Here is a 16,442-nt window from a genome sequence, read left to right on the forward strand (position 1 = left end):
AGATACCCACTGATAATAAACATCCAAAAACGAGCACTAAACTTCCTAAATCACCTCAAATCTAGCTCCCCAGACACCCTTCATTTCAAAGCCTTTCAGACCCAAGAGCTAAACCCAGAAAAGAGTCCCCTGAGTCAGCTGCTACTGAAACTAAGTACTCAGCCGGACCCTGACCAGCCCCAGACCAACACAGCCGTCCAAACACCAATCCGAGTGAACCAAATCATTAAAAAATGCAAAGAAACCTACCTGGAACATTGGAACAAAATAACCGAAAGCCAAAGCAGATTAGAATGTTACCGGGCCCTAAAAAGAGAATATAAACTGGCAGACTACCTCACGACCATCAGAGACACAAAACAGAGACAGACCCTCACCAGGTACAGACTAAGCGACCACCAACTGGAAATTGAAAAAGGCAGATACAAGAAATCCTGGCAGCCTAGAGAGAATAGAATATGCGATCAATGTCTGGCTGGCGAGGTTGAAACAGAAATGCATTTCCTCCTAAAATGCGAAAAATTCAACACATCAAGAAACATATTATTCAACAAGCTAAGCCAAACAACCCCAGATTTCAAGGAATTGGATGATCTGTCAAAATTGAGATTAGTCCTAGGAGAAGGAGACAGACCATACCTTGGGGCTAAATATGTAACAACATGTCACAACCTGAGGACTGTTTAAAAGTAAGACTGTTTAAAATTAATATTGAACGTACCAAATGAAGTAGAAAGACTGTTTAAAATTAATATTGTTTAAAAGTAATATTGTATATACCCAACAAATGTCAAATCGATTGACACCTACAGAATGTTGGAAAACTGTACCTTTTTGCTATGTAAGCTTTGGCAATATGGTTCTCTGTAAACTTTCATGCCAATAAAGCATTTGAACTGAACTGAACTGAAAGAGAGAGGGAGAGAGAGAGAGTGAGAAAGAGAGAGAGAGAGAGAGAAAGAGATAGAGAGAGAGAGAGAGAGAGATATAGAGAGAGAGAGAGAGAGAAAGAGAGAGAGAGAAAGAGAGAGAGGGAGAGAGGGAGAGAGAGAAAGAGAGAGAGAGAGAGAAAGAGAGAGAGAGAGAGAGAGAGAAAGAGATAGAGAGAGAGAGAGAAAGAGAGAGAGAGAGATAGATAGAGAGAGAGAGAGAGAGAAAGGGAGAGAGAGAGAGAGAGAGAGAGAAAGAGATAGAGAGAGAGAGAGAGAGAGAGAGAGAGAAAGAGAGAGAGAGAGAGAGAAAGAGATAGAGAGAGAGAGAGAGAGAGAGAGAGAGAGAGAGAGAGAAAGAGAACAAGCTAAGCCAAACAACCCCAGATTTCAAGGAATTGGATGATCTGTCAAAATTGAGATTAGTCCTAGGAGAAGGAGACAGACCATACCTTGGGGCCAAATATGTAACAACATGTCACAACCTGAGGACTGTTTAAAAGTAAGACTGTTTAAAATTAATATTGAACGTACCAAATGAAGTAGAAAGACTGTTTAAAATTAATATTGTTTAAAAGTAATATTGTATGTACCCAACAAATGTCAAATCGATTGACACCTACAGAATGTTGGAAAACTGTACCTTTTTGCTATGTAAGCTTTGGCAATATGGTTCTCTGTAAACTTTCATGCCAATAAAGCATTTGAACTGAACTGAACTGAACTGAACTGAGAGAGAGAAAGAGATAGACCTTATTAAATCAATGTATCTGAAAAACAAATGCGGGGTCAAAATTGGAGACAAACGCACCAATTTCTTCACCCAGAGAAGAGGCGTCCGACAGGGCTGCAACTTGAGCCCGACCCTGTTCAACATATACATAAATGAATTAGCAGACATGCTGGAGCAAAGCGAGTCACCAGGTCTCCGTCTCCTTGATGGAGAAGTGAAATCCCTGTTCTATGCGGATGACCTGGTTCTGCTGTCTCCCACAGAACAGGGATTACAGCAACAACTAGACCTACTCGACAAATACTGCCAAAATTGGGCTCTAACAGTAAATCTAAAGAAAACCAACATCATAATTTTTCAAAAAAGGCCCAGATGTCAGGAAAACAAATACCAATTTACCCTCAGTGATACCGCTATAGGACACACTATGAGCTACACCTACCTTGGTCTAACTATTACAGCATCAGGGAGCTTCAGCATAGCAGTGAATGCACTAAAAGAAAAAGCCCGAAGAGCCCTATATGCAATAAAAAGAAAATTCTACAACATCCAAATCCCAATCAAAATCTGGCTCAAAATATTTGACAGCATAATCCTGCCCATTGCACTGTACGGTAGTGAAGTATGGGGCCCGCTAAATCACCAAAGCTACACTAAATGGGAAAAACACACAATAGAAGCCCTACATGCAGAATTCCGCCGAAGCATCCTTCGCACCCAAAGAAAAACGCCAACAAATGCATGCAGAGCCGAACTAGGCAGATACCCACTGATAATAAACATCCAAAAACGAGCACTAAACTTCCTAAATCACCTCAAATCTAGCTCCCCAGACACCCTTCATTTCAAAGCCTTTCAGACCCAAGAGCTAAACCCAGAAAAGAGTCCCCTGAGTCAGCTGCTACTGAAACTAAGTACTCAGCCGGACCCTGACCAGCCCCAGACCAACACAGCCGTCCAAACACCAATCCGAGTGAACCAAATCATTAAACAATGCAAAGAAACCTACCTGGAACATTGGAACAAAATAACCGAAAGCCAAAGCAGATTAGAATGTTACCGGGCCCTAAAAAGAGATTATAAACTGGCAGACTACCTCACGACCATCAGAGACACAAAACAGAGACAGACCCTCACCAGGTACAGACTAAGCGACCACCAACTGGAAATTGAAAAAGGCAGATACAAGAAATCCTGGCAGCCTAGAGAGAATAGAATATGCGATCAATGTCTGGCCGGCGAGGTTGAAACAGAAATGCATTTCCTCCTAAAATGCGAAAAATTCAACACATCAAGAAACATATTATTCAACAAGCTAAGCCAAACAACCCCAGATTTCAAGGAATTGGATGATCTGTCAAAATTGAGATTAGTCCTGGGAGAAGGAGACAGACCATACCTTGGGGCCAAATATGTAACAACATGTCACAACCTGAGGACTGTTTAAAAGTAAGACTGTTTAAAATTAATATTGTTAAAAGTAATATTGTATGTACCCAACAAATGTCAAATCGATTGACACCTACAGAATGTTGGAAAACTGTACCTTTTTGCTATGTAAGCTTTGGCAATATGGTTCTCTGTAAACTTTCATGCCAATAAAGCATTTGAATTGGAATTGGAATTGGAATTGGATAGAGAGAGAAAGAGAGAGAGAGAGAGAGAGAAAGAGAAAGAGAGAGGGAGAGAGAGAGAGAGAGAGAAAGAGAGAGGGAGAGAGAGAGAGAGAGAGAAAGAGAGAGGGAGAGAGAGAGAGAGAGAGAAAGAGGGAGATAGAGAGAAAGAGAGAGGGAGAGAGAGAGCGAGAGAGAAAGAGAGAGGGAGAGAAAGAGAGCGAGAGAGAGAAACGAGTGAAAGAAAAACACGGAAGAGGGGAAGGAAAGAGAAATAAAGACAGAAAGCAAAGAGAATAAAATGAAAAAACAGAAAGAATGAAAGAGAGAGAGAGGAAAAAGAAAGGAAGATAAAAGCGAGTGACAGAAAGCAAAACGAATAGAAGGGAAAAGAGAGAGAAATAAAGAGATTAAAAAGAGCAAGAGATGAAAACGAGGGCAGAAAGGATAGGGATGTAACAAGTGCAAGGCCGCCGCAGCGAGCGGAGTGGGTGTAATTTCGGGGAAACTTTCTCTGTTTACAAATGATTCAAGGTGTTGGCTGGGATTGCCAGGCTGGCTCAGACTGACTCTGCCCTTGTCCCTCCGCCAGGCACTGACGCTGCCCATGAGACCATGTTACTGCATGGCCCGTTCGCCCGCAAACCCAAGCGGATCCGCACCGCCTTCTCGCCGTCCCAGCTCCTCCGGCTGGAGAGAGCCTTTGAGAAGAATCACTACGTGGTGGGAGCCGAGAGGAAGCAACTGGCGAGCAGCCTGAGCCTGTCAGAAACCCAGGTACATGCCCAGAGCAGGCAGGGTCTGCCTCACACCCGGGTACACTCGCCCTCACACCCGGGTAAACCCGCCCTCACACCCGGGTACACCCGCCTCACACCCGGGTACACTCGCCTCACACCCGGGTACAGGGGCTTCACACCCGGGTACACCCGCCCTCACACCCGGGTACACCCGCCCTCACACCTGGGTACACCCGCTCTCACACCCGGGTACACCCGCCTCACACCCGGGTACACCCGCCCTCACACCCGGGTACACTCGCCTCACACCCGGGTACACTCGCCTCACACCCGGGTACACTTGCCCTCACACCTGGGTACAGGGGCCTCACACCCGGGTACACTCGCCTCACACCCGGGTACACTCCCCTCACAACCGGGTACACTCGCCCTCACACCCGAGTACACTCACCTCACACCGGGTACACTCGCCCTCACACCCGGGTACACTCGCCCGCACACCCGGGTTAACTCGCCCTTACACCCGGGTACACTCGCCTCACACCCGGGTACACTCGCCCTCACATCCGGGTACACTCGCCCTCACACCTGGGTACAGGGGCCTCACACCTGGGTACACTCGCCCTCACACCCGGGTACACTCGCCTCACACCCGGGTACACTCGCCCTCACACCCGGGTACACCCACCTCACACCCGGGTACACTCGCCCTCACACCCGGGTACACTCGCCTCACACCCGGGTACAGGGGCCCTCACACCCGGGTACACTCGCCCTCACACCTGGGTACACTCACCTCACACCCGGGTACACTCTCCCTCACACCCGGGTACACTCGCCTCACACCCGGGTACAGGGGCTTCACACCCGGGTACACTCGCCCTCACACCCGGGTACACTCGCCTCACATCCGGGTACACTCGCCCTCACACCCGGGTACACTCGCCCTCACACCCAGGTACACTCGCCCTCACACCCGGGAACACTTGCCTCACACCCGGGTACACTCGCCTCACACCCGGGTACACTCGCCTCACACCCGGGTACACTCGCCTCACACCCGGGTACACTCGCCTCACACCCAGGTACACTCGCCCTCACACCCGGGTACACTCGCCTCACACCCGGGTACACTCGCCTCACACCCGGGTACACTCGCCTCACAACCGGGTACACTCGCCTCACACCCAGGTACACTCGCCCTCACACCCGGGTACACTCGCCCTCACACCCGGGTACACCCGCCCTCACACCCGGGTTCATCCGCCTCACACTCGGGTACAGGGGCCCCACACCCGGGTAGACTCGCCCTCACACCCGGGTACACGCGCCCTCACACCCGGGTACACTCGCCTCACCCGGGTACACTCGCCCTCACACCCGGGTGCACTCGTCTCACACCCGGGTACACTGGCCTCACACCCGGGTACACTGGCCTCACACCCGGGTACACTCGCTCTCAAACCCGGGTACACTCGCCTCACACCCGGGTACACTCGCCCTCACACCCGGGTACACTCGCCCTCACACCCGGGTACACTCGCCCTCACACCCGAATACAGGGCCCTCACACCCGGGTACACTCGCCTCACACCTGGGTACACTCACCTCACACCCGGGTACACTCGCCCTCACACCCGGGTACACTCGCCCTCACACCCGGGTACACTCGCCCTCACACCCGGGTACACTCGCCCTCACACCCGGGTACACTCGCCCTCACACCCGGGTACACTCGCCCTCGCACCCGGGTACACTCGCCCTCGCACCCGGGTACACTCGCCCTCACACCCGGGTACACTCGCCCTCACACCCGGGTACACTCGCCCTCACACCCGGGCACACTCACCTCACACCTGGGTACACTCACCTCACACCCGGGTACACTCGCCCTCACACCCGGGTACACTCGCCTCACACCCAGGTACACTCGCCCTCACACCCGGGTACACTCACCTTACACCCGGGTACACTCGCCCTCACACTCGGGTACACTCACCCTCACACCCGGGTACACTCGCCCTCACACCCGGGTACACTCGCCCTCACACCCGGGTACACTCGCCTCACTCTTGTGTGGCACCTTATCGAATGCCTTCTGAAAATCAAAATACATCACATCCACTGGTTCCCCCTTATCTATTCTGCTAGTTACAACCTCAAAAAGCTCTAACAGATTCGTCAAACATGATTTCCCTTTCATAAATCTGTGTTGACTCTGCCCAATCCTATTATTATTTTCTAAGTGCCCTGTTACCACATCATTAAAAATAGATCCTAGCATTTTCCCTACTACTGATGTTAGGCTAACTGGTCTGTAGTTCCCCGTTTTCTCTCTCCCTCCTTTCTTAAATAGTGAGGTTACATTTGCTACCTTCCAATCTGCAGGAACCGTTCTAGAATCTATGGAATTTTGGACAATGACAACTAATGCATCCACTCACACCCAGATACACTCGCCTCACACCCGGGTACATTCGCCTCACACCCGGGTATAGCTGCCTCACACCCGGGTACACTCGCCGCACACCCAGTTCCAGGGTCCTCACACCCAGGTACAGAGTCCTCACACACCTGGGTACCCTCCAGGATATCCCTAACACACAGTAATCTCCCAGGATATCTATATAACACATGGTAATGTCCTGGGATATCTCTATAACACACAGTGGTGTCCCGGGATATCTCTATAACACACAGTGATGCCTCAGGATATCTCTATAACACACAGTAATGTCCTGGGATATCTCTATAACACACAGTATTGTCCCGGGATATCTATATAACACACAGTAATGTCCTGGGATATCTCTATAACACACATTACTATCCTGGGATATCTCTATAACATACTGTAATGTCCCAGGATATCTCTATCACACACAGTAATATCCCGGGATATCTCTATAACACACAGTGATGCCCCAGGATATCTCTATAACACACAGTGATGTCCTGGGATATCTCTATAACAAACAGTGATGTCCTGGGATATCTCTATAACACACAGTGATGTCCTGGGATATCTCTATAACACACAGTGATGTCCCAGGATATCTCTATAACACACAGTGATGTCCTGGGATGTCTATATAATACAGTGGTGTCCCGGGATATCTCTATAACACACAGTGAAGTCCTGGGATATCTATATAATACAGTGATGTCCCAGGATATCTCTATAACATAGAGTGATGTCCCGGGATATCTCTATAACACACAGTGATGTCCCAGGATATCTCTATAACATACAGTGATGTCCCGGGATATCTCTATAACACACAGTGATGTCCTGGGATATCTATATAATACAGTGATGTCCCAGGATATCTCTATAACATACAGTGATGTCCCGGGATATCTCTATAACACAGAGTGATGTCCCAGGATATCTCTATAACACACAGTGATGTCCCGGGATAGCTATATAAAACACAGTGAACATAAGAAATAAGAGCAGGAGTCGGCCATTCGGCCCCTCGAGCCTGCTCCGCCATTCAATAAGATCATGGCTGATCATCGACCTCAACTCCACTTTCCCGCCCGATCTCCATATCCCTTGATTCCCCTAGAGTCCAAAAATCTATCTATCTCAGCCTTGAATATACTCAAAGACTCAGCATCCACAGCCCTCTGGGGCAGAGAATCCCAAAGATTCACAACCCTCTGAGTGAAGAAATTCCTCCTCATCTCAGTCTTAAATGGCCGACCCCTTATCCTGAGACTATGCCCCCTAGTTCTAGAAACTCCAGTCAGGGGAAACAACCTCTCAGCATCTACCCTGTCAATTCCCTTCAGAATTCTTGTAAGTTTCAATGAGATCACCTCTCATCCTTCTAAACTCCAGAGAGTATCGGCCCATTCTACACAATCTCTCATCATAGGACAACCCTCTCATCCCAGGAATCAATCTAGTGAACCTTCGTTGCACCGCCTCCAAGGCAAGTATATCTTTCCTTAGATAAGGAGATCAAAACTGTGCACAGTACTCCAGGTGTGGTCTCACCAAGGCCCTGTACAATTGTAGCAAGACTTCCTCACTCTTATACTCCAACCCCCTTGCAATAAAGGCCAACATGCCATTTGCCTTCCTTATTGCTTGCTGTACCTGCATGCTAGCTTTCTGTGTTTCTTGCACGAGGACACCCAAATCTCTCTGAACTCCAACATTTGAAAGTTTCTCACCATTTAAAAAATATTCTGTTTTTCTATTCTTCCTACCAAAGTGAATAACCTCACATTTCCCCACATTATACTCCATCTGCCACCTTACTGCCCACTCACTCAGTCTATCTATACCCCTTTGCAGACTCTGTGTTCTCCTCACAGCTTACTGTCCCACCTAGCTTTGTATCATCAGCAAACTTGGATACATTACACTCGGTCCCTTCATCTAGGTCATTAATATAGATTGTAAATAGCTGAGGCCCCAACACTGATCCTTGGGGCACCCCACTAGTTACAGCCTGCCAACCTGAAAAAGATCTGTTTATCCCTACTCTCTGTTTTCTGTCTGTAAACCAATCCTCTATCCATGCTACTATATTACCCCCAACCCTGTGAGCCCTAATCTTGAGTAATAACCTTTTATGTGGCACCTTTTAGAATACCTTTTGGAAATCCAAATATACTACATTCACTGGTTTCCCTTTATCTACCCTGCTAGTTACATCCTCAAAAAACTCTAATAAATTTGTCAAATACAATTTCTCTTTCATAAAACCATGTTGACTCTGCCTAATCATGTTATGATTTTCTAAGTGCCCTGATACCACTTCCTTAACAATGGATTCCAGCATTTTCCCGGTGACTGATGTCAGGCTAACTGGCCTGTAGTTCCCTGTTTTTTCTCTCCCTCCTGTCTTGAATAACGGTGCTACATTTGCGACTTTCCAATCCGCTGGGACCATTCCAGAATCTGGGGAATTTTGGAAGATCAAAACCAATGCATCCACTATCTCTTCAGCCACCTCTTTTCGAACCCTAGGATGTAGGCCGTCAGGTCCAGGGGATTTGCCGGTTTTTAGACCCATTAGTTTCTCTAGTACTTTTTCTCTACTTATATTAATTACGTTAAGTTCCTCACCCTCATTAGACCCTTGGTTCCCCACCATTTTTGTTATGCTTTTTGTGTCTTCTACTGTGAAGACAGATACAAAATATTTGTTTAATGTTTCTGCCATTTCCTTATTCCCCATAATTTCTCATGTCTCAGCCTCTAAGGGACCAATGTTTACTTTTGCTACTCTTTTCCTTTTTACATACTTGTAGAAGCTCTTACAATCTGCTTTGATATTTCTTACTAGATTTCTCTCATATTCTAATTTTTCCCTTTTTATCAATTTTTGATCAACCTTTACTGGTTTCTGAAACTTTCCCAATCCTCAGGCTTACTATTATTCTTTGCAACATTATAAGGTTCTTCTTTCACTCTAATGCTATCCTTAAGTTCTTTAGTTAGCCATGATAGGATCACTTTTCCCGTGGAGTTTTTGTTTCTCAATGGAATGTATTTTTGTTGAGCATTATGAAATATTTCTTTAAATGCTAGCCACTGCTTATCTACTGCCATACCTTTTAATCTATTTTTCCAATCTACCTTAGCCATCTCATCCCTCATACCTCTGTAATTGCCTTTATTAAAGTTTAAGGCCTAGAAATTCGGTGGCGCCCCATCTGGGGCGCCAAGCTCGCCTGGGCACCGGAATTACTGCTCTGGACGGAGCCGCTTGCGCCAGCCGGAAATTCAGTTTCAGCACCCCAAACAGAAGCGGGGCGCTGCTCGAGGCGCCCTGCATCTGTCTTGGGGCGCTGCAACTGAATAGCGCAGCACAACGTGCCGCAGCGCCACACGTTCTTAAAGGGGAGGGGCCTGCACCAGCGCGACCGAGGAGAAGTGCCGGGCCCTTGGGACACAGCCGGCACTGCTCGGGGTGGGGGTGCTCAGGAGGCCGGGGACGGCGGCGCGAGGAGGTGCTGGCAGGCGGCCAGCAAAAAAAATGGCTGCCCCGCACCTCCCCTTTAATTAGCGCCACTACCGCTGCAGGTAGGCCCCCCTGAACTGGTCGCAAATTGCGACCGGCGTTACAGCGGGGGGCGCGACCAAATATCACGATTGGGGCAGTAGCGGGGCGCTGCGCACACCGATGATGTCATCAGTGGCGGCGCAGCGCTACAGGCTAATGCCGCCATTAGCGCCCTGCTAAATTTCGCGGGAGGCGAGGCCAGTGGCGCTAAACCTACTAAGTGCCCTCTTTGGGCGCTAACTGGTGGCGTAGCCCACTGAATTTCTAGGCCTAAGACTCTAGTTTTGGACTTAGGCAAGTCACTCTCAAAATTAACGTGAAATTCTATCATATTATGATCACTCTGCCCCAGAGGATCCTTTAGTATGAGATTGCTAATTAACCCTGCCTCATTACACAGTACAAGATCTAAAATAGCCTGTTCCCTGGTTGGTTCCTTGTCCCGGGATATCTCTGTAACACACAGTAATATCCTGGGAAATCTCTATAACACACAGTGATGTCCCGGGATATCTCTGTAACACACAGTAATGTCCCGGGATATCTATAACACACAGTAATGTTTTGGGATATCTATAACACAGCGTAATATCCCGGGATATCTCTATAACACACAGTGATGTCCCGGGATATCAATATAACACACAGTAATGTCCTGGGATATCTATAACACACACTAATGTCCTGGGATATCTCTGTAACACACAGTAATGTCCTGGGATATCTCTGTAACACACAGTAATGTCCCGGGATATCTCTGTAACACACAGTAATATCCCGGGATATCTCTGTAACACACAGTAATGTCCCGGGATATCTCTATAACACACAGTAATGTCCTGGGATATCAATATAACACTCAGTAATATCCCTGTGTATTTATATAACACACAGTAATGTCTCGGGATATCTATATACCAGACTGTGAAGACCCAGGATTTCAGACCTTAATCAAATCCTACTTCTCTGTTCCAATATCTACATTCTATTCCTTTTCCATACCCTTCTAGGAGACAGTCTACACAATTCTGCTTTACATAATACAGCTGGTTCCTTATCAATATCTTTAGTTGTAACAAGTTCTTTTTCCATAGACCGGTACAACTCCCCTACTTTGTTAACTCATCGATAATTTCTCACTTGTTGCTATTCCACCAAGTGGGACTTCTAATTATAAGTCTGTACCATTCCGTACCAAGCCCCTGTTTCTAAAAAGGATGATATTTTTGCAGATGTTTCCATCTGCAGCACTTGTTAGCCACTGCTTAACGATCTCTGAAATATATGCATTGGATTGGCTTTTAATTAGGTTTATTTTCTAAACTGGCCATTGGTTTAAGGTCAGTCGTAGTTCAGCAGTTCAGTGGGCACTGCATCTAAATTGACTTATACCTCCCCGCTTAACGGCAAAAGCTTAATGATAATATTATTACAATATAAAAAGAAAGAACTTGTATTTATATAGTGCCTGTCACAACCTCATGATGTCCCAAAGCACTTTACTGTCGATTAAATATTTTGTGAAGCGTGGTCACTGTTGTAATGCAGGAAACGCGGCAGCCAATTTGCACACAGCAAGCTCCCACAAACAGCAATGAGATAATGACCGGATCATCTGTTTTTGTTATGTCGGTTGAGGGATAAATATTGGCCCAGGACACTGGGGGGCTCTCCCCTGCTCTTCTGCGAATGGTGCCATGGGATCTTTTACATCCATTTGAGAGCGCAGACGGGCCCTCGATTTAAACGTCTATTGGGCTTGTACTCACTGGAGTTTAGAAGAATGAGAGGAGATCTCATTGAAACTTATAACATTCTAACAGGACTAGACAGACCAGATGCAGGAAGGATGTTCCCGATGGCGGGGGAGTCCAGAACCAGGGGTCACAGTCTAAGGATAAGGGGTAAGCCATTTAGGACAGAGATGAGGAGGAATTTCTTCACCCAGAGAGTGGTGAACCTGTGGAATTCTCTACCACAGAAGGCAGTAGAGGCCAATTCATTAAGTATATTCAAGAAGGAGTTGGATATATTTCTTAAGGCTAAAGGGATCAAGGGGTATGGAGAGAAAGCAGGGACCGGGTACTGAATTTGGATGATCAGCCATGATCTCATTGAATGGCGGAGCAGGCTCGAGGGGCCGAATGGCCTACTCCTGCTCCTATCTTCTAGGGTTCTATGTCTCATCCGAAAGACAGCACCTTCAACAGTGCAGCACTCCCTCAACACTGCACTGGAGTGTCAGCCTAGATTTTTGTTCTCGAGTCTCTGGAGTGGGACTTGAAGCCATAACCTTCTGATTCAGAGGCGAGGACAGAGAAGTCAATAGTAGTCTGCCATTAGCATAGATCAGGAGTGGGTAAATGGGTAAGCTCTTAATATTCTAACTTTTAAAAAATGTTAGAGAGCAAAACAAAGTTTGGGGCTTTCATGTGAAAAAGGCAAACCATAAACAAAGATGAACAAACTTAAAAAAAAATTCTAAAATTTTTTTTTGAAATGTTTCTTAAAAATTATAATTTTTATTAAAATAGACACATTTCTCACTGCACAACATTAAAATTCGTTTTCCAGGCCCTTTCTATTTGTCTAGCAGTCAGTACGCTGTTAAACCAAATCCCTTTGGGTCTAACGTTTAGTGGGGAATTTAACAGCGTAATTACTGCGGAAGACACAAGAGTTTCCCTGACTTGGGTGATTGCACAGATTGCCGGGTCTGTGGGTTGGGAGCTGGAGGGCCGGTGGGGGGGGGGAGGCACAGCGCAGCCTGTGTCAGAGCTGTCAATGACAGACCGCAACTTCAGGATTTCCGCAGGCGCCAAATCCTGAATTTGCAGTCAGTTTCGAAGGCGGAATGACGGCTGCCAGTTCGTCGTCATCCCGACTGCAAATTCCAGGCCAATGATTGAGGCAATCAAGTGAGGAGACTAGAAATCAAATCAAAGAATGATAGAAATACTCAACAGGCCAAACAGCATCTGTAAAGTGAAAAGAGAAGTTCAAATGTATCAGGATGAGCTGCACATCTGGTTTTATCACTGAGGTCAGCGGGTTAGCTCAGACAGCTGTTCCTGATAGAGAATTAACTCTTTGAAGGTGACGCGACCCAACAACTCCCTCCGCTTTAACACAGCGCTGGGCTGGCACACGTGTTAGATTCCACTCCTCCGCAGTGCCTCGAAATAAGTTATTCCGGTCATTTATACGGAGGGTGTGCGGTTATCGTGCTCTTTGCCAAGCCAATCCCAAACCAATCCCACTGCCCCGCTCTCTCCCCATAGCCCTGTATCAATCCCAAACTAATCCCACTGCCCCACTCTCTCCCCATAGCCCTGTATCAATCCCACACTAATCCCACTGCCCCGCTCTCTCCCCATTGCCATGTATCAATCCCAAACTAATCCCACTGTCCCGCTCTCTCCCCATAGACCTGTAACAATCGCAAACTAATCCCACTGCCCCACTCTCCCCCCATTGCCCTATATCAATCGCAAACTAATCGCACTGCCCCGCTCTCTCCCCATAGCCCTGTATCAATCCAAAACTAATTCCACTGCCCCGCTCTCTCCCCATAGCCCTGTATCAATCCCAAACTAATCCCACTGTCCCGCTCTCTCCCCTTAGCCCTGTATCAATCTCAAACTAATCGCACTGCCCCGCTCTTTCCCCATAGCCCTGTACCAAATAAAAACGAATCCCACTGCCCCGCTCTCTCCCCATAGCCCTTTATCAATCCCAAACTAATTCCACTGCCCCACTCTCTCCCCATAGCCCTGTATCAATCCCAAACTAATACCACTGCCCCACTCTCTCCCAATAGCCCAGTATCAATCCCAAACTAATCCACTGCCTCGCTCTCCCCATAGCCCTGTATCAATCCCAAACTATTCCCACTGCCCCGCTCTCTCCCCATCACCCTGTATCAATCCAAAACTAATCCCACTGCCCCGCTCTCTCCCCATAGCACTGCATCAATCCCAAACTAATTCCACTGCCCCGCTCTTAACCCATAGCCCTGTATCAATCCAAAAATAAATCACACTGCCCCGCTGTCTCCCTATCACCCTGTATCAATCCAAAACTATTCCCACTGCCCCGCTCTTTCCCCATAGCCCTGTATCAATCCCAAACTAATCCTACTGCCCCGATCTCTCCCCATAGCCCTGTATCAATCCCAAACTAATCCACTGCCCAGCTCGCTCCCCATAGCCCTGTATCAATCCCAAACTAATCCCACTGCCCCACTCTCTCCCCATAGCCCTGTATCAATTCCAAATTAATCCCACTGCCCTGCCCTCTCCCCACAGTCCTGTATCAATCCCAAACTAATCCCACTGCCCCGCTCTCGCCCCATAGCCCTGTATCATTCCGAAACTAATCCCACTGCCCTGCCCTCTCCCCATAGCCCTGTATCAATTCAAATTAATCCCACTGCCCTGCCCTCTCCCCATAGCCCTGTATCAATCCAAACTAATCCCACTGCCCTGCCCTCTCCCCATAGCCCTGTATCAATCCAAACTAATCCCACTGCCCCGCTCTCTCCCCATAGCACTGTATCAATCCCAAACTAATTCCACTGCCCCGCTCTTAGCCATAGCCCTGTATCAATCCAAAACAAATCCCACTGCCCCGCTCTCTCCCCATTGCCCTGTATCAATCCCAAACCAATCCCATTGCCCCGCTCTCTCCCCATAGCCCTGTATCAATCCCAAACTAATCCCACTGCCCCGCTCTCTCCCCATAGCCCTGTATCAATCCGAAAGTAATTCCACTGCCCGCTCACTTCCAATAGCCCTGTATCAATCCCAAACTAATCCCACTGCCCCATTCTCTTCCAATAGCCCAGTATCAATCCCAAAGTAATCCACTGCCTTGCTCTCTCCCCATAGCCCTGTGTCAATCCCAAACTAATCCCACTGCCCCGCTCTCTCCCGATCACCCTGTATCAATCCAAAACTAATCCCACTGCCCCGCTCTCTCCCCATAGCACTGTACCAATGCCAAACTAGTTCCACTGCCCCGCTCTTACCCCATAGCCCTGTTTCAATCCAAAACGAATCCCCCTGCCCCGCTCTCTCCCCATTGCCCTGTATCAATCCCAAAGCAATCCCACTGCCCCGCTCTCTCCCCATAGCCCTGTATCAATCCAAAACTAATCGCACTGCCCCGCTGTCTCCCTGTCACCCTGAATCAATCCAAAACTATTCCCACTGCCCCGCTCTCTCCCCATAGCCCTGTATCAATCCCAAATTAATCCCACTGCCCTGCCCTCTCCCCATAGCCCTGTATCAATCCAAAACTAATCCCACTGCCCTGCCCTCTCCCCATAGCCCTGTATCAATCCAAACTAATCCGATTGCCCCGCTCTCGCCCCATAGCCCTGTATCAATCTCAAACTAATCCCACTGCCCTGCCCTCTCCCCATAGCCTTGTATAAATCCAAATTAATCCCACTGCCCTGCCCTCTTCCCATAGCCCTGTATCAATCTAAACTAATCCCACTGTCTTGCCCTCTCCCCATAGCCCTGTATCAATCCAAACTAATCCCACTGCCCCGCTCTCTCCCCATAGCACTGTATCAATCCCAAACTAATTCCACTGCCCCGCTCTTACCCCATAGACCTGTATCAATCCAAAACTAATCCCACTGCCCCGCTCTCTCCCCATTGCCCTGTATCAATCCCAAACCAATCCCATTGCCCCGCTCTCCCCCATAGCCCTGTATCAATCCCAAACTAATCCCACTGTCCCGCTCTCTCCCCATTGCCCTGTATCAATCCCAAACCAATCCCATTGCTCCGCTCTCTCCCCATAGCCCTGTATCAATCCAAAACTAATCCCACTGTCCCGCTCTCTCCCCATAGCCCTGTATCAATCTCAAACTAATCGCACTGCCCTGCTCTTTCCCTATAGCGCTGTATCAATTCAAAACTAATCCCACTGCCCCGCTCTCTCCCCATAGCCCTGTATCAATCCCAAACTAATTACACTGCCCGCTCTCTCCCAATAGCCCTGTATCAATCCCAAACTAACCCCACTGCCCCATTCTCTTCCAATAGCCCAGTATCAATCCCAAACTAATCCACTGCCTTGCTCTCTCCCCATAGCCCTGTATCAATCCCAAACTAATCACACTGCCCCGTGCTCTCCCCATCACCGTTTATCAATCCAAAACTAATCCCACTGCCCCGCTCTCTCCCCATAGCACCGTATCAATCCCAAACTAATTCCACTGCCCCGCTCTTACCCCAAAGCCCTGTATCAATCCAAAACGAATCCCCCTGCCCCGCTCTCTCCCCATTGCCCTGTATCAATCCCAAACCAATCCCACTGCCCCGCTCTCTCCCCATAGCCCTGTATCAATTAATCGCACTGCCCCGCTGTCTCCCTATCACCCTGTA

At 48.1% G+C, this 16,442-nt stretch overlaps 1 protein-coding gene across 1 annotated transcript in view; it reads left to right on the forward strand.

The window, feature by feature from the left end:
• The first annotated feature begins 3,387 nt into the window (after positions 1 to 3,387).
• LOC147123788 (homeobox protein EMX1) overlaps positions 3,388 to 16,442 on the forward strand; it is a 228,359-nt gene continuing 215,304 nt past the window's right edge. The window contains exon 1 of the mRNA XM_085976027.1: positions 3,388 to 4,052. Coding sequence (XP_085832153.1) covers positions 3,891 to 4,052 — 162 coding nt within the window. The 5' untranslated portion in view covers positions 3,388 to 3,890. The remainder of the gene's footprint in view (positions 4,053 to 16,442) is intronic.

The sequence above is a fragment of the Somniosus microcephalus genome, chromosome 2 (genome assembly GCF_052327205.1).
Source record: "Somniosus microcephalus isolate GS21.2 chromosome 2, FLI_Smic_1.0, whole genome shotgun sequence".
NCBI lineage: Eukaryota > Metazoa > Chordata > Chondrichthyes > Squaliformes > Somniosidae > Somniosus > Somniosus microcephalus.